The 25,387-nt window shown below is 49.7% G+C and overlaps 1 protein-coding gene across 2 annotated transcripts in view; it reads right to left on the bottom strand.

Moving 5' to 3' along the window:
* Nucleotides 1–50: 50 nt before the first annotated feature.
* The window catches only part of LOC149353562 (arylsulfatase B-like), a 28,244-nt gene continuing 2,907 nt past the window's right edge, over nt 51–25,387 (bottom strand). Inside the window, exons 2-9 of one of the 2 annotated variants that reach the window (XM_089582655.1) lie at nt 16,398–16,557; nt 14,829–14,941; nt 11,662–11,778; nt 9,213–9,341; nt 8,942–9,068; nt 5,140–5,436; nt 1,200–1,645; nt 51–291 (exon numbers count right to left, since the gene is read on the bottom strand). In XM_089582655.1, the coding sequence (XP_089438781.1) occupies nt 154–291; nt 1,200–1,645; nt 5,140–5,436; nt 8,942–9,068; nt 9,213–9,341; nt 11,662–11,778; nt 14,829–14,941; nt 16,398–16,557 (1,527 nt within the window). In that variant the 3' untranslated portion in view covers nt 51–153. The remainder of the gene's footprint in view (nt 292–1,199; nt 1,646–5,139; nt 5,437–8,941; nt 9,069–9,212; nt 9,342–11,661; nt 11,779–14,828; nt 14,942–16,397; nt 16,558–25,387) is intronic. The other variant, XM_089582656.1, reaches the window with a different exon arrangement.

Raw genomic sequence — 25,387 nt, 5'->3', positions numbered from 1 at the left:
CCGATGAATAACTCCATCAAAAGCTGATTTCGGTATATGACTGCATCAGAAACGCTTGCAAAATCGTTATTCTTCATACTGAATTACACGTTGCAGCTTGCAGGTATAACCAGCGTCCAAAACGCTATTCTGAGAATATAATTAAGTTCTCCGTCAGGGCAGCTTTTCTCGCCAGGGAATCCAAACGTTGTTGTAAAGCCCCGGGTCAGAGAGGGGATCGTGCGGGAGGTTGGCGGGTGGTGTGGCCGCGGCCTCGTAACGCCTCAGCTTCGCAAGTAGGCTTTTCACCAGCTGTGTAGGAGAGAGAGAAAAAAAAAAAGCGAATTAAACGCGTGTGCAGCTATTCCACACGTTTTCAAAGCCACGTAAGTTGCACTGCCCCACAAGCAATAACAAAGCACGAAGAGAACAGCATGATCAGATGAAATTAATGGTTAGCCAGTTACACGAGCCATTTCGAGCGAGGCATTGAAGGGTCCGAAATCTCAGTATTTCATCTTCATCTTCATCTGAGCCACGCAGTATGCTTACCCACCTGCTCCGTCCCACTTGTACCATAGTCGCTGTGCCATATTACTGCTTCAGGGCCCACACTCTCTCCCCTCAGGATATCGTCGCACCGTTATGCATCTGATATTTTCAGATATCAGAACACTATGCAAGTGCTTTCGAATGTAATCCTTTTCTTCCGTTCCGTGCAGCGCACTCAGGCCTTTCATGCGATGCGCGCCATGCACATATACGTCGGGAATAGCGCCCTCCTGCATTCTAGCTATTGCCAGATACAACTGACACACGTTAGAACGCATATGCGGCTGCATTATCTAGAGCCCGCCAATGCACCCTTGAAGCGATCTCGCGCTCGGCCATGTAGGGAGGTTTACACAAAAGGCGAGGAAAATCCAACATGCAGCGAATATCACATTACTAATTTTGCTCCTGTTTGGATACAATCCCATTTTTTCATAAAATGGCTGAAAATACAAAAAGATAGGCTGCATGATTGTGTTCGTCAAAGCCATAGTAAGAGTGCGCTTCGCAGGTGAGTTTCCGATTAAGCGCATCCGTCAATTCCCTTTTCATGCAGTCTCCAGCGTCGCACCGCTTTTGCACTGCTACCCGAACCTATACATCATGTATCTTTCACCCCACGGGCAGCAAGCAATGCTCATGACCCCGTAGCTGTGCAGGCGCTTCACCTCAGGGTGTTCGGGGGCGACGTCGTTGTACTCGCACGGGTCCTTGGCGAGGTCGAACAGACAGGGCGCCATGGTCGGCCGGCACGTCTTCTCGGGGTCCCGAGAGCCGCAGTCAATGGGCGCGGGATAAGTGCCGCCACCCAGACCACACACGGGGTCCAGGCCCAGGCTTGCCAGCACTCGAGCCACCGTGGACGCCTCACACTGCTCCAGGGGCTCGGTCGAGCTCCAGTTGACGTTGCCGACTAAAGGGTACCAGTGCTCGAACCTTCCCCCCTCTGCGACGCCCGCCACGAGCTTGAAGCGGCCTTCTATGATGGCCGAGTAATTGTCGACGGGGTCGATGTTGACCACCAGTTCCGCCCGTGGAGGTGCAGTCGAATTTTCGGTCAGAGAGTCCGCGTGGCTCACTCCGTGGATGTCGCCCAGCTCTGCGGGGACGCCTCCTGCGCGGTGCGTTTGAATCCAGAGCGCATCACATTATACAGAAGTTAGGAAACTGTCCGAACACACAGCGGGCAGTGAGGAAGGACAATGACTTGTGATTGAATGTAGTTCCTCAGTGTGTTGGTTTCCAGCTTTCCAATTCAAACTACAGTAGCGAACATGGTGCGGTTCCAAGCATTGATATTTTAACGATTCATAGGCTTACATAAAGCAAACGATATTCCTGGTTGCTCATGCGACCTCCAACGATACTGCTGCCATTCCGGAACACTCTGTGTATCGAGGAAACATGCAGCTTGCTGCCTTCGTGCTGCAGCGTCAGAAGAGCAACTGACTTGAAATGCAACAACGACAAATTCCCTGTATCCTGCCTACGCATGTACAGTCTAATTACAAAATTGAGTCGTTAGTAGCTACAGTTATTGTGGATTCGTACTCTTCAGCACGTATGTATTGAGAGACACCAGAGCAGCCTGCTGCCTCCGGTGTTTCGCAGTATTATCATTTGTGCGTTATCTAAATCACACTTCTTTCCCAAATAAAGCGCAACCTTGGTCTTAATTGGTACCAAGGCATGTTTTCGTCCTGTTAACTAGAATGCGCCTAACGGCAAAGTGACGCCTCATGACCACGAGTGCTTTCAACAAGAAACGTTTCAGGAACTGTGAGCGCCATTACAAGAGACGCAATAGTAGTGAAACTTTGCCGTGAGAAGGAACTTAGGCGAGCGTCCGGCCTTCTCTGCACTTGTTCTGGACCGGCCCGGATTTATGGGTAAGTCTAGAAATCGCACAATGCATTTCACCAACCTTTTTTTTTCGATAAAGGAGTAGGCGTCAGTGTGCGTTCCCATGAAAAATTTCTCGCTTGGCCACTCTCCACTTTCCTTAAAGGGCCATAGACACCCAATTTTAGTCGCATGTTTTTCTCTTTCAAGTGATGCCTTAGACATTAAAGTGCATGGTCCGCCACGTGGTATTCGCCTACAAGAGCTAAATAACCTTGAATTGAATTTCTTCCCTCACGCTGTTTCGGTTTCATAACCGAGCGATGACTATGACGTGTAGTAGGTGTTTAGGTCACGTGAGGCACTAAAAGCTGAAATATAATCGCTGATACGTAGTTTTAATTCACTACAACACTTAAGCCAGCCTGCTTCAAGATTTGTAATGACAAAAATCCACGTAGCAGCAATTATACAGCCGCTATTTTTCGCGGCTTACATAACCTAAACACCAACTAGACGTCACAGCCATCGTTCGGCTGGTGAAACCGGAACCGAGACAGCCTGAGGGAAATTCAATTATAAATTATTTAGCGGCCGTAGGCGAATACCACGAGGTGATGTATGTGTACTAACGTCTGCCGCATCATTTGAAAGAAGGTTTGGTTTGCTTAACGGGGATTTAACGTGCCAAAGCGACTCAGGCTATGAGGGACGCCGTAGTGAAGGGCTCCGGAAATTTCGACCACCTGGGGTTCTTTAACGTGCACTGCCATCGCACAGTAAACGGGCCTCTAGAATTTTGCCTCCATCGAAATGCGACCGCCGAGGCAGGGATCGAACCCGCGTCTTTCGGGTCAGCAGCCGAGCACCATAACCACTGAGCCACCGCGGCGGCCCATTTGAAAGAAGGAATCACGCAAGCAAAAATTTGGTTAAATCCTATCATTGTTCTAGACATGAGATATGCAACGTACAGTCATGGACAAAAGTTTTCAGGATGTGGTTTTCCGAAAAATTTAATTCTTCGCGATCAAGAGAAGAAGGTCATTGACAAGCATAGAAGAATGTCGGGGCATACGTGCTCTATCCGCAGGAACAAACACCATTTGACTAGTTAGTGAAGCAACGGAGGAATAAATTATCCGCATCCCGTACACTTTTGTCCATTACCATACCTGTAGCGCTTCAGGTCCTAAAGTAGGCCAGCGGCAGGCGCAGCTGGCGTTTTTCGTTTTCACTTCACGCCATCCCACTCTTACGAAAACGACGAAAACGAACCCATCATGTGGTCGGTTTGGTTTGGTTTGCTTAATGTGGATTTAACGTGCCAGCGACTCAGGCTATGAGGGATGAAATAGTGAAGGGCTCCGGAAATTTCGACCACCTGGGGTTCTTTAACGTGCACTGCCATCGCACAGTAAACGGGCCTCTAGAATTTTGCCTCCATCGAAATGCGACCGCCGCGGCTGGGATCGAACCCGCGTCTTTTGGGTAAGCAGTCGAGTGCCATGATCACTGAGCCACCGCGGAGGCCATCATGTGGTCGATCGAGGAACGGTGCCCAACCTCGCATAGGTTATACGACCTTGTGCTAGCTGAGCAGCACGCTACTATAGTGTACCAAACACCGAGGTATATATGTCCGTATAGTGTATGTCCCGTGCCTCACAGGATGACTCCTATATGCGCTGAGAAGCAGATAAATGTATACAGTGACTGAAACAGGGGCAGAAGGTTTAAAGATGTTAGATAACACGAAAATAATGCAAGATGGCCGAAGACAATCATTACACGCGGTATGTGTACTGCTAAGGTTACCGTGTGCTCGCGAACTTTGAACTATATACGTGTATGTTACATAGACGCAACATTTTTCAGGCCGCCTGTGGTCTGACTTTGGAAACAACCCTCACGCCTACAGGATGTATCTTAAAAGTGCGGCCCATATGTGCTCCTGTGCAAAGAAACTGAAAGAAAAGACGCTGTACTGCGTCCGCAACATAAAAGTGGAAAAATAAAATCTGCGTGCTGTGTGCGTACGTGTCTTCACCGAACTTCCCGGAATACTTTTAACTGATTTGACACAACATCTTGTGACTACAGAGGCCTGCGCTACTTTTGGAGCGCAGACGTGAACAGGCTTGTCCAGAGCGCTGGAGCGGTTTGCTGCGAAACAAAGCGAAATCTTAGCACAGCTTCTCTGCTGAGAGCACGGTGCTCGTGTCTTCGTCGCTTGTCTGCTGTGCCACTGCGCTCGAGCGCAAGCATTGTCTGGAAAACCCACTGCCCGCTTGAAAACATGTCTAACAATTTCCTCTGCACAGCACCGCTGGAGCACGCTAGACAAGCCTGCTTAGCCTGCCACCATCTATCCCCCTCTTTCGCTCGACCCAGTTGCCGTCCACGGAACATGTTGGCTGAAGTTCGTTTGTTTTCGCGAAGAAATGCCACTGCTGCACTAGCACATCAAGATCGAGTTCTCAAAGTTGCTTGCAGTCACGTTTCGTTACTGAATCACTCGAGGCAGTCATGACAACCCAGCGTACGATAACTAAGAGGCCTGTCAGTCACGGCCAGTCGTTCAAAGTGCGCGCAGTTTTCAAAATGCGGCCACCGATTAGCTGATACCATCCGAGGTTGCCACTATGCGTTAGCATATTTTAGTGAAGCAAAACAAACGTATAGATCGTTCAGGCCCTATCTCCTCCCCCCGGTGGTTGGTAGTATAGGCACGAAGACCGCGCACCATAGAGGAGGCGCACTGACCCGCCAGCTGGTAGAGGGTGGGCAGCCAATCGGTGATGTGGAACAGGTGCTCGTAGTCCGAGCCCTTGGAGTGCAAGAGGGCGGGGCTCCAGACGAGGGCTGCCGCGCGCACGCCCCCCTCCCAGGGGCTGTACTTCTGGCCCCGTAGCGGCCACGGCGACCCGTGGTTGGCGTTGCCGCCAGCCACATCGGCGCCGTTGTCCGAGCAGAACACGAACAGCGTGTTGCTCAGCATGCCCCTCTTTGCCAGAGCTTCAAACACTAGTCCCACAGATTCGTCCAGGGCCGAAACCATGCCTGCGATTGAATCAGCAGTCCAAATGACGTCAGTCGGGCAAAAAAAAAAAGGGGGGGGGGGGGTTCTCGTTAAATCAGAGTTTGTTGCGACTGATAACGACATCTATTGCATACGACGTGGTTTAGGAGGTCGCCTTCTAGTAGGCTATTTTCAAGAAATGCTCGGTTTTGCGAAGTGCCTTTTTCGGTCCGCCGTTGCTTTCCATGTGCGTCTTCCTTGTGAACAGGGGGGAAATTGGTGGAGGGCGGGTTGTTGGCGATTTTGGTATCGCGCTTGAAATGCATATAAATGCATATAAATATATTCACCTCTGTAAGATATGCTGACGACGCTAATGTCCTCCTTCGCTGCCCTTTTTGCTTGCACCACGTGTTTCGTGAGTGCCGTGCTTGTTAAAAAATAGTGCAAAAGGAAGGAAAAGATATTTGCTGCCGCTGCATCTGCAATCGTATCTAAAAGCCCCTGAGATGCAGCGATAGGAAGTAAAAGGGACAGGGAGAGGACAGAAAGGGGAAAGGGAGCGAGAAGCGACAGCAAGCAAGTACAGGGATGGAGGGATAATGTATTTACTTGTGGAATTTGGCGTCTCTGACACGTATGTGTCGAGCCCTTTTTGTTAGCCCATAGCTGCGGCATACCAGGAATTCTTTGCTGTTGCGGCGCCTGGCTCGCGACTGGGCCGCGCGCGCTCAGTCTGCTGTCTCGGGAGTCAATTGAGAACAGAAGCGCGTTTTTCTGCGACTGAGCGGGTACCCTACGCACCCGTGCAAATTGCACAAATGCCTTTAGAACGAGCGAAATCCTGTTTATAGGATACGAGCACACAACCGCAGTCTTTCCTGAGAACTTTAAAATAAAATGGCCTTTATTTTACAGTACGATGCGTTTTTTTTTTTTTTTTTTGCTAGAACGGGTAATTGGGCGAGTTGGTATGGATTCATTGCTGCGGAGCAGCGCGCAACGACGACAGACAAGAAAGGCGAGGACACGCAACATAGCGCTGTGCTGTTAACTGAGGTTTATTCGGAAAAAAAAAAAATTATTTTTCGGAAAATTTCGGAAAAAATGGCCGACCCTAAACACGTAACCGCAATGTCTCTTTTTACAAGTTTCGGGTGAGCAGACCTCTAGTCGAGCAAGGGTTTTGCTGTCCGGGGCTCGTACGCTCAACACGTGTGGTCGTTCGGTTGAGTTTCAACGTTTCAGTTTCAGTTCCAACGTGAAGAACACACCCATGCACACTCAAAAACCTTCAGCGCATCTTCATGTAGGCAAGTGTGCCGCCTCGACAACCACTGAAAGCAGCTTTCAGACCCAAATGGCGAGATTGATAAACGCCGGGTTTCCGCTCTCCGTCTTGATGTGGGTGAGCAAGAGTTTGCTAAAACGTGCCAGAAAAGATCGGACAGGTGCCCCTGAAGTTGAACCAAAATAAAAAAATTAGCTGCGGTTCAACTACTGCTGAACCTGGTTGGAGTGCGAAAGCTATGGCGTATCGGGCAACTATAAGCGGCTTGGCGTCTGCAGCGTGCGTCCCGGACACTGCATGAGCAGCGACCCACCCTGCCACCCTGGCAGGTGGCACTTAATGGTTTATCGCCAGAGCTTGTTCACCTAACGTGTCTGCCACAACGTTGTCAGCGCTAACGCATATGCAGCCCACATCTCTCTCATCACCCCACGTATATAAGCGCGATTCAGGCGTCCACTGACCCAGGGAGCCAGTTATATGCGCACTTCCTTTCCTTAAACGCCAACGCCAATGAACACAATGAAAGCGGGATGCCCATGGTTTCAGTGCTGCGTTTCTGCCACAACGGTGCCAATGCCAAGGCATGCAGCGCACATATGTCACTACCGCCACGTAGCTTAAATCACGACTGAGGTGTCCACTGTTCCAAGAGCGCAGTTACGCGCCTTTGCTTTGCTTTCGAAGCTGAAGGCCATTTGAAGGTGAAAACCGCAAGCGTCGCGAAACCCGAGGTCCCGTAGTGAATCTTTCACTTCAAAACGAAATTATGCAGTGGTGCCCTACTTCCATCGAATGACAAATCGCTTGAAAAAAATAGGATCTAGGTACGGCGTACAAGTTTTGGTTTCCGTTCCAAGGAAGCTTGGACAGATCTGCGCGCGGGCCCACAGAAGAGCTGAGTCACAAGCCAATGCGGGATGTATTCGGCACCAGTTTAAATATGTCACATGCTCCGTAGGTGTAGTGCATTTCGCTGTCGTGCGGAAGACCATATATAGGCTAGGCGGGTCGGTGCCTCAATAAGCGACTATGGGAGCATTTCCGTCCCTTCTCAAGTCGAGCTTTCAGGAAACTATAGCTGAGCATTGCAACTCATGCCAAGGGCGTTCGCAATTTTTCGATAGGACTGTCGTGTTATTCAGGCACCGAGATAAAACAATCTGTTCCAGGTAAAAAAATTCGGAGACTCGTGCGTTATATCAGCTCAACATTGACCTTGCATGAGAAGGAATTCGCTTTTATTGACACTTTTTGTTAAATCTTGATTGACCATTGCCACATGTAGTGTAACTCATTGACTTGCAGATCAGTGACATTTTACAAAGACTGCTTGTCCGTTTCCACGTGTTGTGTAACCACTTGACGTGCAGAACAGCGATGTTTAAAGGAAGTTTTTCCGAATAAACCTCAGTTAATAGCACAGCGCCTTTTTGTGTGTCCTCTCCTTTCTTGTCTGTCATCGTTGCGCGCTGTTTCGTAGCAATGCGTTTTTTTTTCCTGCACATATGAAATCCCAGTGTCAGTATTTTACTGCAGAAAGTCGTGGGTTAATTGTATACGGCTTAATTAATCATGAAGTTCTGAGATCGCACAATATTCCCGAAGGAAAAGCTATAGCTCAAGACCCTGAAGCGAGCGCAGTTGTCTGTCGGTGAGGCTGTCGCCCAAGTCTTATACCATGTAAAATAAGTTTGTGTGTCCACGCGCTTGTGTTTACAGAGAGTGTAAGCAAAAGCTAATCAATTGGACCAATGAAACGTAGTTTAATTTCGCTGATGCGTATAACGGCTATAAATAAGACATTTTACATTTTTGTTTCGACCAACAAAACCATCTTACTTTGGAGCGAGCGTCTGCAGATGCAGAACTAGACGCCGTTTTGCATTTACTGCTAACTAGATTCGTTACTGAAAGCTTTCCGTATGGCAAAACATTCGCATATCTAAGTACCAAGTGCTCCTTTGTTCTTCTATATGCTAGAATGGAGCTCTAGAAAGAGAAAGACGCCCACTCGCTTTAAGAAAGCTTTAATCACACTTTAGCCATTTTGTTCACTCGACAGCGCATAATGAACTTCATAATTAAAGGATCTGTATGACAGAGAGAAGCTATTCGAGGAGGAAGAATTTGGAAATAAACGTTCGCGTGCGCTGATGACTCGACGCACGTTCGCGCGTGCGAGAACTTTCGTACATTCGACAACCATATAGATTCATCAACGTCGTTTAGTGCGCCGTGCTTCTTCGACTCACCTGCGTACTTCATTCTTTCGGGGGACCCGATATCTCGGTACTGCTCGACATACTTGTCAGGCACTTGCAAAGGATCTCGGGGACCGGCCGAGTGGGGAGCTAGGTGTGCCAGGTACAAAAACAAAGGCTGTGAAACAACGTCGGGAAGCAGCACCCGTTAAGGCAAAGCTAATCAACAGATGTATACTCAGCGCAAAACACTGTAACCGCTTATTTGTCGCGGGGTCGGCATGGTATTTGCAGGCTATATATCAAATGACGTCCACGTTACCTTGTCGTCCGGATGGCCTTCTATCACAGCCACAGCCTCCTCCGTTAAAAGCTGAGTGAGGTACCTCCCAGTGTCATTGCGTGCTAGAAGGAAATCCCTTCTCATATCCAGCCCTGGGGACCGGGTGGGCTGAAAAAGAAGGCGTTCGTAATTCGGTGCGACCACTTTAAAAAAAAAAATTACAGTAATTCATTGTAAATGCAACACTTTCGGCTAGCGCCGGAACGCTTGAGGGAGCACCCAACGTGTATACTCTACGTGCAACAGACGCGGCAAGCTCACGTGCACAAGCGCATGCCACACGGAACGTTTAGACGTCTGGCCACCAGTCTGTTCTTCCCAGCGCCATGTTCCCCGAAGCGATGCCATACATTTTTACTCCACAGTGGCCGTGTGAGGAAGCGCTCTCGTAGGGCATGCCAATTCTTGCTGCAGCAGAGGAGTGGCGCGCATACCTGTAGCTGACTTCTTTTGCTGTGCTGAGAAGAAGCGAACAGACGTAACGAGTGTTTGGGATACAAACGACGGTCTGTCAGGTCTGAAGCCTCCTCAAACAGCGTAGCTAGTCTAGTGTTTTGCATTAAACGTTCAGTTTTTATACAACAAATTAACTAATATTTTTTTTGTATTTGATTTTAGGGGGCACGGTTATATTGCGAAATCGATGGCTGTCAACATCGATGGTGAGCTGTTTTTAAATTTCCTTAATCGGCAATGTGGTTCGAAATAATATCAAATTGAGGAATTTAAAAGCTAATTGAGTTGGCTTTTCCACATTGCGCATATATAAAATAGCGTCTTATGCAAAAATACAGGCACAGTTGGTGTATTTGATGAACTAGATGAAGTTAACTTGATTTCGGTGGCGATACCCCGCGCACCGACGCCATTTTATAATTAAGTAAAGCGGAAAAGCCAACTCAACAAGCTTTCAAATGCGTATACTTTTGACGTTCGATATTTAGAACCACATTGCCGATTAAGAAAACTTAAAAAACAGAGCTCACCATCGATGGTGACAGTAATCGATTTCGCATTGTGGCCGTGTCCCCTAAAATCAAGTAGAAAAAGCTTGTTAGTAAACTTACGTTAATTAATTGTCTAATTATTGATCCATATGAGGCAAATATTGTCCGCCTTGCTGTACAATCCAAAACAACAGACCACATCGACGACTCTCACAATTTTTAAAATAAAAACCTAAATTAAAATGCCAGTACAGCGTGACAATCCGTTTACTTTGGGTTCTATTCCGTCGTCATTGTCTGTTGCGCCGACTAACAGATTGCAACAGATTGGCTAATAATGCAAGAGGTGGGACGTGCCGTCGCTTGGAGTAATGTGAGACATCGAAAAGAATCAACATATAATAGAATCGGAACGTAATCGTTATGTTATCTCGGCCATGAGTTCCATACAACCCGCATGTACGCAGCCTAAGCGTGTTGTTGGGCACTTATACGTGGACACACTGCAGACCAAACTGAGATCCCGCTCGGTATGCATGCAAGGAAGAAGTATGCGTCCGGTTGAACACCCGCCAGGTCGTACGCATTTTGCGGCAAAAACAAAAAAAAAATTGGGAACGGTTCAGCTTAAGCTTAAGAAGAGAACGCTAAAGCGTTATCGGGTCCGGTTCGCATCGCCTACTCAGTTACCTAATTCGCATACTCGTAATTACTCATGTACGCATCAGTACATGTCTGTATAACATAGTTCACCGAGTTAAAGACCGCAACGCATTCATTAGGGCACCTTCATTCAGCTTGAACCACCGAGCCTTCGAAACCTATGGGTAGCATGCCCATCTCGCAATCCGAAGGTTCTCCGTTCGATTGACACCCAAACCCGAATTAACCTAATTTACTTCTCAGCTCAATTAGTTCGGCTACAGGAACCTCCCTGAGAAATTTGGCATCCGTCCGAACATTCTTTGAACCGTCCTTGAATTTTATTACTTATTTGCTTCCATCGGGATTTCTCCACCGGGACGACGCCAGACTTTTCACGACACGGGACCCTTACCGCTATCGCGTTAAAAAGAGGTCAGATTCTCGAGAGCCCAGGAGAGCAGCTCAAGAGACGCAACAAAGAAGACACTCAAGGCAGACGTGTGGTGAGTGTTTTCTTGTGCGCTTTCCTTACTTTGCACTGCTCGCTGGACATTCGTTACGAGCGACCAACAAGTCCAAACCAAATTTTTTTGTTGAAGCTCGAGAGGCATTTCCGCTCGCCAGCAGCACGGCACCATTACGCGCATCTTCATCTAATACTTTTCTTGGTTCAGGGCAACCCGTAACCTAAAGGTACATCGCAATCAAGACTGAAAAATCATTTGTCCCATTTGTACTGCCACGGCACGGAAGATGAACTCAGCGACATCTATAGACGCAAAGGGATGTCCATACGCAAACGCAGTCATCAGTTGTATTGGAGGTGGTCATCTTACCCCGAGGTAGTCCTTTTCGTGCTTATAGTAGTCTACGTAGGCTCCCCAGAAGCCCACGTGCCGCTGGAAGCCTCGCATCGTAGGTGTGTACTCCTCTTTGCAGAAACCGACGTGCCACTGAAATGAATGGCATGTTGATCGTCAACAGCCGCATGCGGCCAGAGTATACTTCCTGCACAGTACGTCAGACGGGACAAGACGTCTGTACGCATGCCTGATACAGTCCTGAAAAACCTCGATCAGTGTCGGCGCTGCATACGCCTCCTCCTTTCAAGTTGGAGGAAATACAATTCACTAGAGCAATGTATGTACACATGCACGTATGTGCACTGCACATACTGCACTGAACATGCGGTTTACTTTCACTCTCCTTCATTTTGGGCGGCACAGATTGTGTACGCTTAAACGACGACGAATTAGGTAACTATGGCCTTAAACAAACGAGGAAAAATATGGGCCTCGCTTTTGCACACACTAATTGAAACACGAACGCACCTTCCATAGTTTGGCGATACAAAAGACACAGGCTAGTATAAAAGTACTAACGTGCTACGTTTGCCTTGGGAACGAGCTAACGGACTGCATAGGTCTCAGAAGCTAGAATAATCGTTGTGCTTTCAAACAACACAAGGACAGGTAATCGTCATTGCCGCTCCGCTTCACAAGCTTATGCACACATTCACTCGTGACCTTCGCCCTTGGACACGGATAAAGTGCTACTGGTAAAAACAATAGCAAAGCCGAAGGCCGAGTGAAAGCCTCCGCACGCTGTTCGGTCAGTTTGCGGACAAACATGAAACAATGCGAAAGAACTAGCAGGGGCTTTTGAGCGGTGAGGAAAGGGCGAAACCTGGTGTTTGCCGTTACGAAGCGCGGCGACTGCGCTGTCCAGTAACCGGGGAAGGCAGTTCGCACGCGCACTCCGATGTCCCATACTCAGAACTCGTGCTTGAGCACGCGACAGCGCTGTGCTCCTACCCTAGCGCCGAGCCGTATAACTAGCGGGACGTAGCCATGGCCGGACTGGCGCGCCCTCCAGTCCAGCCGTGGCGCAGCAGTCCGCGACAAAGACGAGGAAAGATAAACGGTACTGACACACACAATGGCGTTGTGAGTTTGTGTACCTTCTATCTGTCCTCGTCTTCGACCCGCTACGCGCTTCACGTTGCAGGAGGCGGCATCTTTGCGCTGGCAGAAGCGGCCCTGCCGAAGCAGAATATGGGTATACGAGGTATTGTGTTGTGGCGTGTATACAACAGAAAACAGAGTACCAAAGTACGAGATCGACCTGTGGAGCTATAGTACCGTTTGGGCAAGTGGTACGAGAAACGAAGGCGGACAAGTGTTAAGCATTTTCACCAGAGCACTATGAGGAACAAATATCCAGCCGCCTGCCACACGTTAAGACGCACATTTTTGCAGTTGACTGCTAGTCAGCACCTGAGCCTCTGCCGCAATATTTCGGTATTGCGAACGTATAGAAAATTAGGGCGAAAAAATAGGTTCTCAGATTTTCTAATAAAAGAGAGTAGACTGTTCCCATTGTGTGTATAGGTCCACGTTTATGATGCAAACGCGTCGCGCGGACGTTACTGCAGCGAGCTAGTGGTTCGGCACCGCCCACACTGAACACCATTTTCACACCAGGTTTTACATCTGTAAAATCGATATTCTCACAAAAGTCAAGGAGAGCTGCCCTTGGTGCCCGTCTGCCGGCCTGCTCTTCGCGGTGCCAGATAGCCACGTGCGTGCGCACACAATGGTGTCGAACCTTCCCCGGTCATTCCCCGACGTCCGCTTTCATGCAGCCTTCGGCTGGCGAGAACTTCCGAGCGGACGAGTACTCCCGACGGCACTCTTGCCAAGGATGGAGAACGCATGTCCCTTACGTAATTCCTATGGGGCTTTCAGTGGACTAGTTTTCCTTACTGCGAACAATACTTTTGCCCGCCGTCAACTTCCGTCCCTGACTATATACATGATAACATGTACTAAACTAAAGCATGCTTCATGAATCATGAGACAGCCTATAGAATAGCGATACAGTGCACCTTTTCGTTGTCGTTGCTGAAAGTACGTTCGCTATGCTGAACATATCATGTCATGAGCAACATGAGAGCTGTTCAGCGATACATAGTTTGCGTTCAATTGTGCGACATCTCTGTCAATCATCTGCTTGAGATAGGCGTGGTCGACAAGTTTTTCTCCTGCACGCAAGTTCTCTTTGTGAAAATGCATCAGTCAAGCTGGCACGTCTTTTTTAAAGAAGCTGTGAGCGAGCGTCTGTTTTTTTTTTTTTTCGTAGGGGCTGTTCAGCGTCATTCCAAAAGCCCAGTCACAAGCGAGCGAAGGGCTGTCACTTGCGACCAGGGAGAGGCTTGACTCCGTGCAGCAACATTCACAATTTCAAGCGCGACCAGCGGGTCGCTTTCCCGAATGGGTCTCGCTAGGAATGAGAGCTGTCGATCTTGAGTGTTACCGGCAGCGAGAAACCGTAACAAGGTGCTGTTCACTTCCGCGGCGCCGCTGATTAGTTAACGGTTGACGACTCGCAGTCGCAAAGCATAAAATCAAGCAGCGTGCGACTGGCCTTCGACAGCTTTTCGCCCAGTGAGTCCAATTGAGACTGTCGCTTTTCGACCAAAATGGTCCCACAACCTCTGCGGCTCGCTATTGTGAATGGGCCTAAGAGTCCGAAATAATGGGCCAAAATTATTAATCAGTGTCATATTTAAAGCAATCACGGCCTAAAAATTGGTGCACTGGTGAAAAGGGCACAGTTCCAACTATCTCACCCCCCAGTATGGGTTTGACATCCGTAGTTTGCACCCTTTAAGGGGGTGAAAAGGTGGAGCTATAGACATGATGCAACTTTAAGGGTGTAGATTTCAGCATACTGCCTCGGGGACCCATCATCTTGGCCACAGCAGCTAGCGACTCAGTGACAGCACGCGCCTCGTGCTACGCACCCCGCACGCCGTAGCCATATGACGTCAGAGTAAATCAGAGGCCAAAAGCCATGAAACCGGCCCACCTTCCAGTAAAACGAGCATTTGACCATTCTTTTTCTGAACATTACAGCCGACATAAGACCGGAAAAACAGACAAAGCCGCACGAAGTGTGCAGGCATAGCCCGCAGATGGCGCTGGTATCTTTCGATGCTTACCTTTCCCAGAATGTGGGTGACGTACCCCAGCTTGGCCAGCCACTGGGGCAACAGCGTAGTCGACAGCGGAAGTCCCCTAGGCTCCTCGTTGTAGATGACCGAGTGCTGCAGTCCTGCATAGGCATCGCGTACAGATACTGTGCACTGAAGTGCCCATTGGTTTGCTTGCTCCCTTTCATTTTTTCTCTCCTTCATATTCTGTTTGTCTTACACATTGGCTTTGCTGCTACTTGTTTATGCACGTTTTTCTTCTTATCGTGCAATATTTTACAGCTTGGTATATTTTTTCCATAACGTCTATGCGAAATGTAAAGGAATGGTAGGTTAACGTCAGAGGCTCTAAAACTAACATTATGGCATTAAGTTTAGCGTCACCGCAACGTCGTTGTTGGACGAAGTGTGGCATAACTTAAATTTTGCGGATTTTTACGTCCCTACGCTACACCAGCACCCAACGCCGCATTCGATGACTTCAGAATGCTTCAGAACACCCGCCCGTGACGTCACGTGATATCCCCCGGGGGAGGGGGATATCACGTGACGTCACGGGCGCCCTTTTTGGCGTGCAGCGCGTGGCACCAGCGGTGCATGCCAGAGCACGCGGCGATAAGCCGAACAGACATGTGCCCGCGGCCTTTCCCCGTGCTCCATGGGCACCAAAAATTCGGCCACTGGCTTCAGTGCATATCGCCGTCGCTGCCAAAAAGCGGCCATACTGGCCATCTGTTAGGTAGCCGAAACCAAAAACTCCAGCTTGTGGGTTCGAACCCGGTCTCGGTGGCCGCGTTTCGATGCAGGCGAAACGCAAAGCCCTCCACTACGGCATCTCTTTCTTTCACTCCCACCTTCCTCCGTTCCCTTACGGCGCGGTTCCGATGCCCACCGAGATGTGAGACCATTACTGCACCATTTCCTTTCTTCAAAGCCAGTTTTCCAGCTAGTGCTCAGCAGGAGAACGCTACAGCCGCTGAGGCACTGCGGCATGCAGGAGTGGATGCGACTTGAACGCTGCTCACCGCCCACGCGTACTGACAGCGTTTGCGGTACGGCGCCTAAGTTTGCTTCTCAGGCGGAGTGTTCAGAGCCCGTCCGAGGCCCAACCTACGAATCTCACACTTTTAAAAAGCACGCGGCCTCGTCGGCCCAGCGTTGACGTTCCACGGCCGGTCTCGACGCGCGCGCTTTCACGCGCGTGTCCAGACCGGCCCTGGATTTTCATGGGCAGTCGGAAAAATAGCCACCCAGTGGCGACAGCTAGGAGTACCCGTGCAGGCTCGTTCAAACCATGTACGTCCTCGATAAGCCAAATTGTCTACCACAAGTTTGGCTCCTGACAGTGGTGAACGCTGTCATCATTGTCGCCATCATCGGCGACTTGTGTATACCTGTACGTCGCACGACTGGTTTCGGCCGATTCATTATGCGGTCGCTTTTTACATGTTTGGGATGATCCGGGACCGCAACGACTATAGGGTGCCCCGATGGGCCAGCGCCGCTGCCGCTCGGGCATCAAGGCACCGTCCGCGACTTGCCGGCAGTTGGTTGCCGCGCCTCGGCATGCTGGCATACCCAGGTTGAGCGGGTAGCGGCCGCTCAGCAGCGCTGCCCTGGACGGCGTGCAAAGCGGCTGCGCGTAGTAGCGACGCAGCCGGATCCCGTTCCAGGCCAGGGCGTCGATGTTTGGAGTGCGGATCTGCGGGCAGCCGTGGTAGCTCACGTCATTCCAGCCCTGCGAGCGAGCGCTTCCATCAGTGCGGGTGGAGACGCCTGGACCCGTTGGACGGTGTCCAACGTAAGCACCATCCAAAGCACTGGCCCGGCAACTATCCTTAATGCACCAGCCAAAGCTTGCAAAATATACGCTGGAGCAGCGTGACGGCCGCATATAGTATGGCAAACAGATATTTTGATCACGTTGCACTGAACTAATTAATTATTTACGTACCAATTTCAAACTGATCAATAAAGTTCGTGAAAGCCTATCTCTTTGGAGAGTTGTAGAACGTGCAAGAGCTCCCAGACTGACTCGGCGAAGAACCAGCTTCTCACCAGAAACTCGCGTTCACCTTCTGCCCAACAAGAGTGTTATCCACGAGGGCGTTTTCAAGGAATGGAGGCAGGGGATGCGCTGCCATCGCCGTCATTTGTTCGTTCGCTCTGCAGGACGACGGAAAGTCCGAGGGTCTTTTTAATCATTTTTTTGGAAACCCATTCACTTACGTTACACGGGACTACAACCTGCAGCTGTGTTCCCATATTAAGACTTTTGTGTCTGGAAGAAGCATCCGCTTTTCCTGTTTTAAATACGAGCACACACACGCGTAAGCACTCACATCTGGTAAACGTGTATCGATAAAGACCAGATTACCAGGCGCCACAGTATACGACTTCGGTATCAAAATTAGTGTGCTCAGCATGCGCAAGAATGCGTTAAACTCACTAAAAGAGTGTTTCGGCGAGGCAAGGCAGGGTAACACATAGAAGACGAACACAACACAGAGCGCCTGTGTGGTGCTTAAAATACAACCCTGCTAATGTTTGAAACTCCACCTTTAAGATACAGAGCTGAGCAGAACGGTACAGGATGGCATTCTTCCAGTAGTCTGGAAGTTGAGAAGCAAAGCTGAATACACCAGATATGGGAGAAAACCACAAGGCATGCGGAAGCTTCGAACTAGAGTCACACAAGCGAGTATGAACTGTGCGGGAGGCGCAAGCCACAAACCTCTATGCCGGTGCAAAAAGCAACGTGGAAAGCGGAAGCTTGCAAATGACTGCTATGTTCTCCCGCTATCATCAGTCAGGATGCGTCCACTGCAAAACAAGGGCTTCTCCCACTGACCTCCAATTGGTCCTGTCCTGTGACAGCCATGGCAGCAAAGTTCCCAGTCTCACTTGTCCGCCTAACTCTCTGCTAACCCCAAGTATGTTTCCCTGCGCAGATCATATTTTATCTGTTGTTGGCACTGCATATTTATTTATTTACAATACCCCTAAGGGCCCTCGTGCGAGGGTATTATATAGGGGGGGGGGGGGGGGGGGGGATACAAGCATATGTGTTGTAAAAGTCCGTTCCATCCTCTTACGATTCCCACTAGAAAATCATTGACTCAAGTATGTTCTCTAATTCACGCTTCTTTCTGTCTCATGACACTACCCCAATCATTATCCTTTCCATATAGCTCGCTGCGCCCCGTTCTCAATCAAATTTCAAGCGCTGGCCTCCAGTTCCCAGCCCAATACGTGAGCACTGGCAGGATGCAACTGTTATGTGCTTCCCTTTCGAGGGATATCGGTAGCTGCTGTTCAAACCCAGAGAGTGCCCGCTAAACGCGCTCAGACTGATTTTTGTTCTGTCCCGGCGATATCTTTGTTATGGCCTGGATCTGTAGCGGACACTTAGACTGAATAGATGTATGCCTCTGGTAGTTCCAGTGCACCACGGTGCCGTGCGGCATCTTTTATAACTTTTCACCACTCAGCACATGCGGGGGACGCTTCTATATGCCCATTAGGAAACCGGTGGGTTCCCGCCAGGCCTGGGATTGAAGCCCAAAGTATGCATCCCGCATACGAGGCGGGTGCTCCAGCGCAACGCCATCGCTGCTGTAACCCCGCGAGATGCAGATCTCCGGCCTAACCGTTCACGTGATTGCCAGGGTGCTATCAGGTGGTCAGACCGATTCGTGGCTCGTAAAGTTAGAACTGAGGAAGCAAAACTCGCTGAACAGCCTTCAATGAAAGGACCGGGCGGGGCAGCGATTGTCACTTGGTACGTGCGTCTGACGTTGCTTTGCGTTCCCCGCAGGCGCGCGGTTTTCGAATGGCGCGAGAAATGGCCCAAATTGTTTGAGCCACAGCGGTGAGGCTAATCGCGTTTTTGAAATTCTAAAAACTGGTATGGCTATTACTAACTGGAAGGTACAAATCTCTAATTTTAATCAGGCGTATATCGGTAATAGTTGGTCAAATGTTTAGGGGAATCCCCCAAGGTGGAGTAGATTTGTAATAAGGGAGTAATTACTCATTGGCATCCACCCAAGCGCAGCCATACGGCTACAAAGAAAAGCTATACAGCTTTCTCAGAAACTTCGTAGTTAAAGAAAAATTCGTCCTGGTCCGGGGTTCGAACCCGGGACCACCGCTTCACCGGAGCAGTCGCTTTACCAATAGAGCTAACCGGGACGGCAAGCTTATGATAGGGCGAGAGCGAATTGATCAATAACTCGAAGTGGGAACAGTGTTGGTCAAATGTTTAGGGGAATAGTTAAAAATAATAGTTAAAATAGTAATAGTAATAGTTAAAAAGTTAACTATGGCAGTTTAGTTGATCGTTTTACTAGTTAACATATGATTCGCCTGTTTTTAGACTTGCGCCATTACTATGCCGCAAAAAATTTCTCTACCTCAAGCCCTATTTTTACTTCCCTGAAACACCTTGCATACACTATCCGGAACTACTCGAAGCCAAACGAAGAAACTACACACTTCGACTAACCCGCACAGAAACCGGCCAACACCTATGGCATCTCCACCTGGCCCCCACCACAGGCTCACCAGCCTCCAACTATCAAATCTTCCCACGTGACATCCAGGGCCAACTGAGCATCAGACATCTACCCAGAATTATGAACCCCGAGCTACACAAGGGCAGACGCCAGGCCCAAGCTGAATATTACACCAACCAAACACTACAAAGGCAGACCCGACATTCTCTACGTCGTGACTCAACACATATACCAGGCTATTGTACCGCTGTCGCCGCCTAGAGGATGGCACCATTGAGGCTGCAGCCACTCACTACGCCAATAGGCTGAGGGCGCTGTCATCGCGTTGGCGCTCATACACGCTGCAAAAGATCCCAACATCAGGGAAATCTGCGCCGGCTCCAAAGCTGCGAACCGTCGATATCAGCAAAGCATTATCACATCAACCGCCCAACGCATTCTTGCATCAGGGCGCCCGCTTATCCAAGATATAATCCTCAGTGGGTTTCTGGGCATGCCTCGACCCCCGTTTTGATCAGCGCGTTCATGCGCTGGCCCGAGAACTTACTATGCCCATCAAATACCCAGACATATGCATCCCACATTTAACGCGGAGAGAAGAAAAGCCAGAGCCGAAAGCCTGCTCAAGAAATGGGATAGCCGCCCTGACACGTTCTACGTCCATGGATGCAGCCGGAGAACGGATGACCATCGCCATAAAGAATCCCGAGGGCAAACTGATCAACTGCGCGTCAGTGCGCACGTCGAACCCCACTCACGCAGAGGAGGCAGCCATTGCGCTAGCACTAGCTACCAACCCAAACGTTAATGTACTCACATATTCACAAAATTCCTGCAGAAATATAAACAATTGATGGATTAGTCCTTTAAAGGACTAATCCATCAATCAGGTCTCACACTCTTAGCCAGACATCCTCCTAATCAAGCCTCAATCATATGGTTTCCAGGGCACACGGAACACCGGCTCGCCCGAGCTCTTTTATACCGGGGTTACCCCCCCCCCCCCCCCCAAGCCGACGAGACAGAGGAACACGTTACACAGCCCATAATGAGCTTCGCCGAACACCTACAGGCTTACAGACAGGCCCGTCAGACATACCCCACACCTCACAAAACTCTAGACAAGGCACAAGAACACACCCTTCGCCGACTACAAACAGACACTCTCGTAACTCCACTTAAACTCCACCAATGGTACCCCTCACTCTACAAACCAGAGTGCCCACACTGCGGAGAAATAGCGACAGCTTTTCACATGGTGTGGGCATGCCAGTTCAATCCTGCCATAGGCAGACTTCAGAATCCCAATTTGGAGCAGTGGGAGGTCATTCTGCACAGCGAGGACCCCGACCGGCAACGAAGACTGGTTCACAGGGCCCACGCTGCGGCGCAGGCCACTGGGCTGCCGGAATAGGCGGACCACCCAAGACTCCGGTAATTTCCATTATTTTAATAAAGTTTTCAATCAATCAATCAATCAATCCCCCCGGGCACCGGAAGATCGGACACCCAAACCCACGCAGGAAACCTAGCGGGCACTACTCACATGCCACCAAATCACCACTCATCACAAAAAACAGCTACTTTACCCTCCCATCACCTCACCGTATACACTAGATTCAAAATACAGTGCGGTCAGGCGGCAACTGCAGACAAACTGCTACATCTCACCTTACCTCCTTCGTCGCTACCACCTTACCTTGGCCCTCCCACTCCGCGCAACATGTGGGGCGGCCAAGGCGACCCCCATACGCTACCTGTGGGAATGCCCCCAACTCATGGCAGCTCCCCCCATACCCAACCCATCCCCCTGTTCATAGGAGGCCGCTCTGCGAGTTGCTCAACCAGCTGGCCAAGCATGGCTAGTGGACAGAGCTTTCCGTGAAGCCCAGGTCCATGGACTATTGGACTAGTATACTTGTCCTACTTGGGCTCCTATAGGAGCCCACCCTTGAAGACCGTTTTTTTTTTTGCTTCAAAATAAAGTTGTTACCACCACCCCTGTGGAAATTGAGAAGCATTGCTGCATGTGTCGCTCGCGTGGACAGCGCACCATCCAGCACCCAATGCAACAGCAACGAATCAACGCAGCTGACATACAGGTATCCCTGTCGACATGTTATGTTGCACTATATAACTGTCACTGCTTCGCCGAGAGGTCATGGAACTAAATTCCTAGGAGTGTAGTCACAGTGTCGAGCTACCCACTCGAAAAATTTTACGTTATGCCTCCATTCAAGGCGACAAAACAATAACCAGAAGAATGGCTTTTTTCTGCAGGAACGTCGCCATTGAAGGCGTTCTACTTTGAAGGAGTTCTACTTTCTATGGGCTACTTTTTGGCCATCCTAAAGGGGTCAACAGCCTATATGCAAGAAATTTATCATATGTATGACAATTTCTTTAACGACACGACTGCTACTTGCGAATTGCGGCTGCCAGAACAGCCCGATAGCTCAATCTTTGCACAAAGCAGCAGAAACAAAATTTACAAAAGTTCTCTCGCGTAAGTTCGTTTCCATACTGGGTGTTTCAGGGAATCCCGCTACTAACTTTTAAAAACAGGCTTTCTGAGGCATAAAGATGGCTTTTGCGGCATATTATAGAGTTTTGGTGGACATCATAACACAAATGAATCAAGTTAACTAGCAGGTTAACTAATTTCTGATAGTTACCTTTTTAATTGTACTACGGTCAGGCGCCTGTTTGCAGTTAAGATATTTGCAGCTGGCTGCTAATAATAGCCATCTCAGTCTTTAGCATTTCGAATACGAGATTAACAAAACGGGTCCGCATGTCAAGTATGCGCAGGAATGAAGCTTTTGAGGGGCGAAGTTTGTCAGCTTTCGCGCGAGCCGGAATCCTGGGCATTACGCTTCAGGGAGGCAAGTGTTACAACGTCCGCTGAGTTGGTTTGAACGCCCGTGTGAAATGCTTGTGAGGTTGCTAATCGCAGGGCTTACGGAAAGTGCTGTCTGGATAAACTCTGTGGGGACGCCCTCGTCCCCTGTGGTTCGCTTTCCCGCAATGCACCCCCAACTGTGGTTAGCTCCCCCGCAACGCACCCTTCTCAGTTGTGTTACTTTAACTAACAGGGGAGGGCGCTCGCGGCGCAGCGACACTAGCGCCACGGATGGCGTTTTGCTGCGAGCGCGCGGGGGGGAGAGACGGCCTCTTCTGCTGGGGATTGGGAAAGCGCACGGACGTGTCGCGCGCGGCTCCGCTCTTCGTCGACGGGCGTCCTCTGGTCAGAACATGCTCCCGCCAGCCTGTCCCGGACTGATCTGATTTCTTAACGGTATAGTCGCCGTGAGGTGCGCAAATTTTTGCATATAAGTATGTGAGAGTGCTCATTGTACCAAAACACGGTCTTCCATCAGAACCTCTATATCGCCGAAAGACTAGCGATTAGAGCACTGCACGGGCCTCAATCTGAGGCCTAAGCCCGGCCCGGGCCCGAGACCTGAAGCCCGGCCCAGGCCTGCGGCTTCAAGCCAGGGCCCGGCCCAGGCCCGCTAAATTATCGCTCTAGTGAGCCCGGCCCGGCCCGTGAATCCCGGAGTGAAGCCCAGCCCGGGCCCGGTCCGGCCCGTTTCACAGTAACGCTTGAGGTATACTGCTCACTGTGAGCAAGTAGACTGCTACTAGACCGATAAAAACTGGCCGACAAAGGTTCTGAAACCACAGTTTGGCTTGCAGAGAGTTTGTTTTTTTTAACCAGAAGGAAGTGATTAAGAGCAGTGCTCGCCAGGCCCGTCTTTTGGACAGTGATCTCGTGTAGGTGCGCACAGATAAACTAGGAAGTTCCGAGAGCCAAATAAAAAGGGCTGCATATGCTCGTAATAGACTCCTTTGCATCCCCCCTTTGAAACAGTTATATTTTGCCGCCCGCGAAGTATAAACATTGAAGGTGCCTAGCAAGCAGTGGGATGACATTTTTTTAGTGAGCGCGATCTCACAGGTTGAACTCATAGCCGAAGTGGTCACCTTTCAGCAGAAACGAAAAGCTAAAAGGCTCGAGTATTTCACGGTGTGTGTTTGAAGACTATAAGCGTCCTAAACTAATGTGTTCTTCCCGAATGCATTTCTAATAGTGTATAGGTATGTTTTGGGATGACGAACGATCAATGGCCAATTAAGACAGGCTGTATTTTACTCTTACTGATGGGGCAGAAGATAACGCGCGAACCACGTGATAACTTACAGGGAAGAACACCTGGCATGACAACCAGGCTGAAGAAGCGAGGAGGGATAGAATAGATATGGTTATGACATGAGATTTACACTCTCGCGAGCTTTTTGTGGCTATTTCATTTACGAGACGTTCCGGTCAGCTGATCAAAAAGAAAACCAAACGCGCTTTAGTTTGTGAATTTTCTCACATGCGAATAATATAGCTATAAAATAAAAGCTATGTTTTTGGGGCTTAAGGGCCCAAGGGGAGTCAGGCTGTGAGAGACACTGAAGCAGAGGGCTCCGGATCATTTCGACCACCTGGGTTTCTTCAACGAGCAATGATACTACAAAGTACATGGCTGTCATGCTTGCCGCCTAAATAGAAATGCGGCCTCCGAGGCTAGGAGCAAACCCTGGTTCCCCGGCCCGGTAATCAAGCGCCTTGACCACTAAGCCACCGCGGCGTGGAATTAAGGAAATAAATAAGTCAATGAATGAAGCTTAGATTTTTCTCTGCGCGTACTTTAACCCATATCTCATCCGTGTCGCAGTTCCAGTGCCGCAGTTGTGTACTTCACTCTGCAATAGTGAATGAATAGTCGGACACCAGCCGTTTCTGTACGGACCCAAGCCCGGCTCGGGTCCGCAGCTTTAAGCCCGAGCCCGGCCCGGGCCCGCAACTTCAGGCCCGGCCCAGGCCCGGCGAAACAGATCATGTCGGCCGGGCCCGGGCTTGCGGGCCGGCCCGAGTCCGGGCTTTCGGGCCGGCCCGAGCCCGTGCAGTGCACTACTAGCGATTATAGTAGCCTCACAAGCATACGACACAGTTGGTCACATGAACTCAATTAACGTTGTAACACTTCTTTGCGCGCTGGGACGAGACAGCCTCGACTTCATTTTTGTTGGCAGCTACACGGTCATGTAAGGGCTTGGAGGTAACGCGGAGCCGCCATTTTTCGACGGCCTAAACGAGGAAAAACAGCTCACAGCGTGCTGGCCGCCACGCTTGTCGTCCGAATGTCAGTTTCTATAGATTATCCGCGACGTCCCCGAGATGTCATCTCGCCATTCTTCCTGTCGTCAGCTCTAGCTGTGGCGCTCTGAGATCCTCCTAATTTGGCTATTTTGGGAACGTGACGTACTGCAAGGGCAAGCTGCAGGCTCTTTAGGCGGCAATAAAAATAATAGCGAAAGAAATCGGCGTTCCAGTTCGCATCGTAATCGTTGCCTGCAGTGTCGGCCCGCCGTCTACACAGCTCGGGTTCGTGTTTTCGAGACACGTGAAACGACTGTCTCAACGGTTGTTTTTATGTCGCTTCAGATAGTAGAGCTTTCAGCCTTTTTGCTGAAAACAAGCGGTACCAGGTCACTCCCGAAGGACGCACACCGCGAGGCCATCGCGAACGACCTCGCTGCAACCAACTAGCGTGATATGGAAGTGTTACATGACCCAGAAATAACACTGATACTGACGGCGCTAATTCCAGCGCATACCACGCGTGGTAGACACAAGATAATGATTCCGCCTGATATGTGGCGTAATCAGCGCTCATTCATTGCGACTCGTGTGGCGCGACAGACGTCTACAACACATGATTGCGAGAATAATGGAAACACATTAATACAGATGCGAAAATAGCAAAAATAAAGCTAAAACTAAAACAGCCAAACAACGGTCTCTTCCCAAGTTGTCTTTCCTCTTGTTTCCTCAGAGAGGTCGTCTCTGAGCGAAACCCAAGAGGTTGTTCACTTAGAGAACAGCCTGCAGTTCTTGCCAGGCTCTTGCGTCAGAGCAAAGAAAGGAGGAACGTACAGTTGAGTTATCACAGCGATAAGCTTGATCTTCAAATGAGCGGCCGAATATTCTGAATGGCG

The sequence above is a fragment of the Amblyomma mixtum genome, chromosome 3, assembly GCF_055824585.1.
Source record: "Amblyomma mixtum isolate Tamu chromosome 3, ASM5582458v1, whole genome shotgun sequence".
Classification (NCBI taxonomy): Eukaryota; Metazoa; Arthropoda; class Arachnida; order Ixodida; family Ixodidae; genus Amblyomma; species Amblyomma mixtum.
Note: the sequence above shows the minus strand (reverse complement) of the source record. Positions and strands in the feature narration are given on the sequence as shown.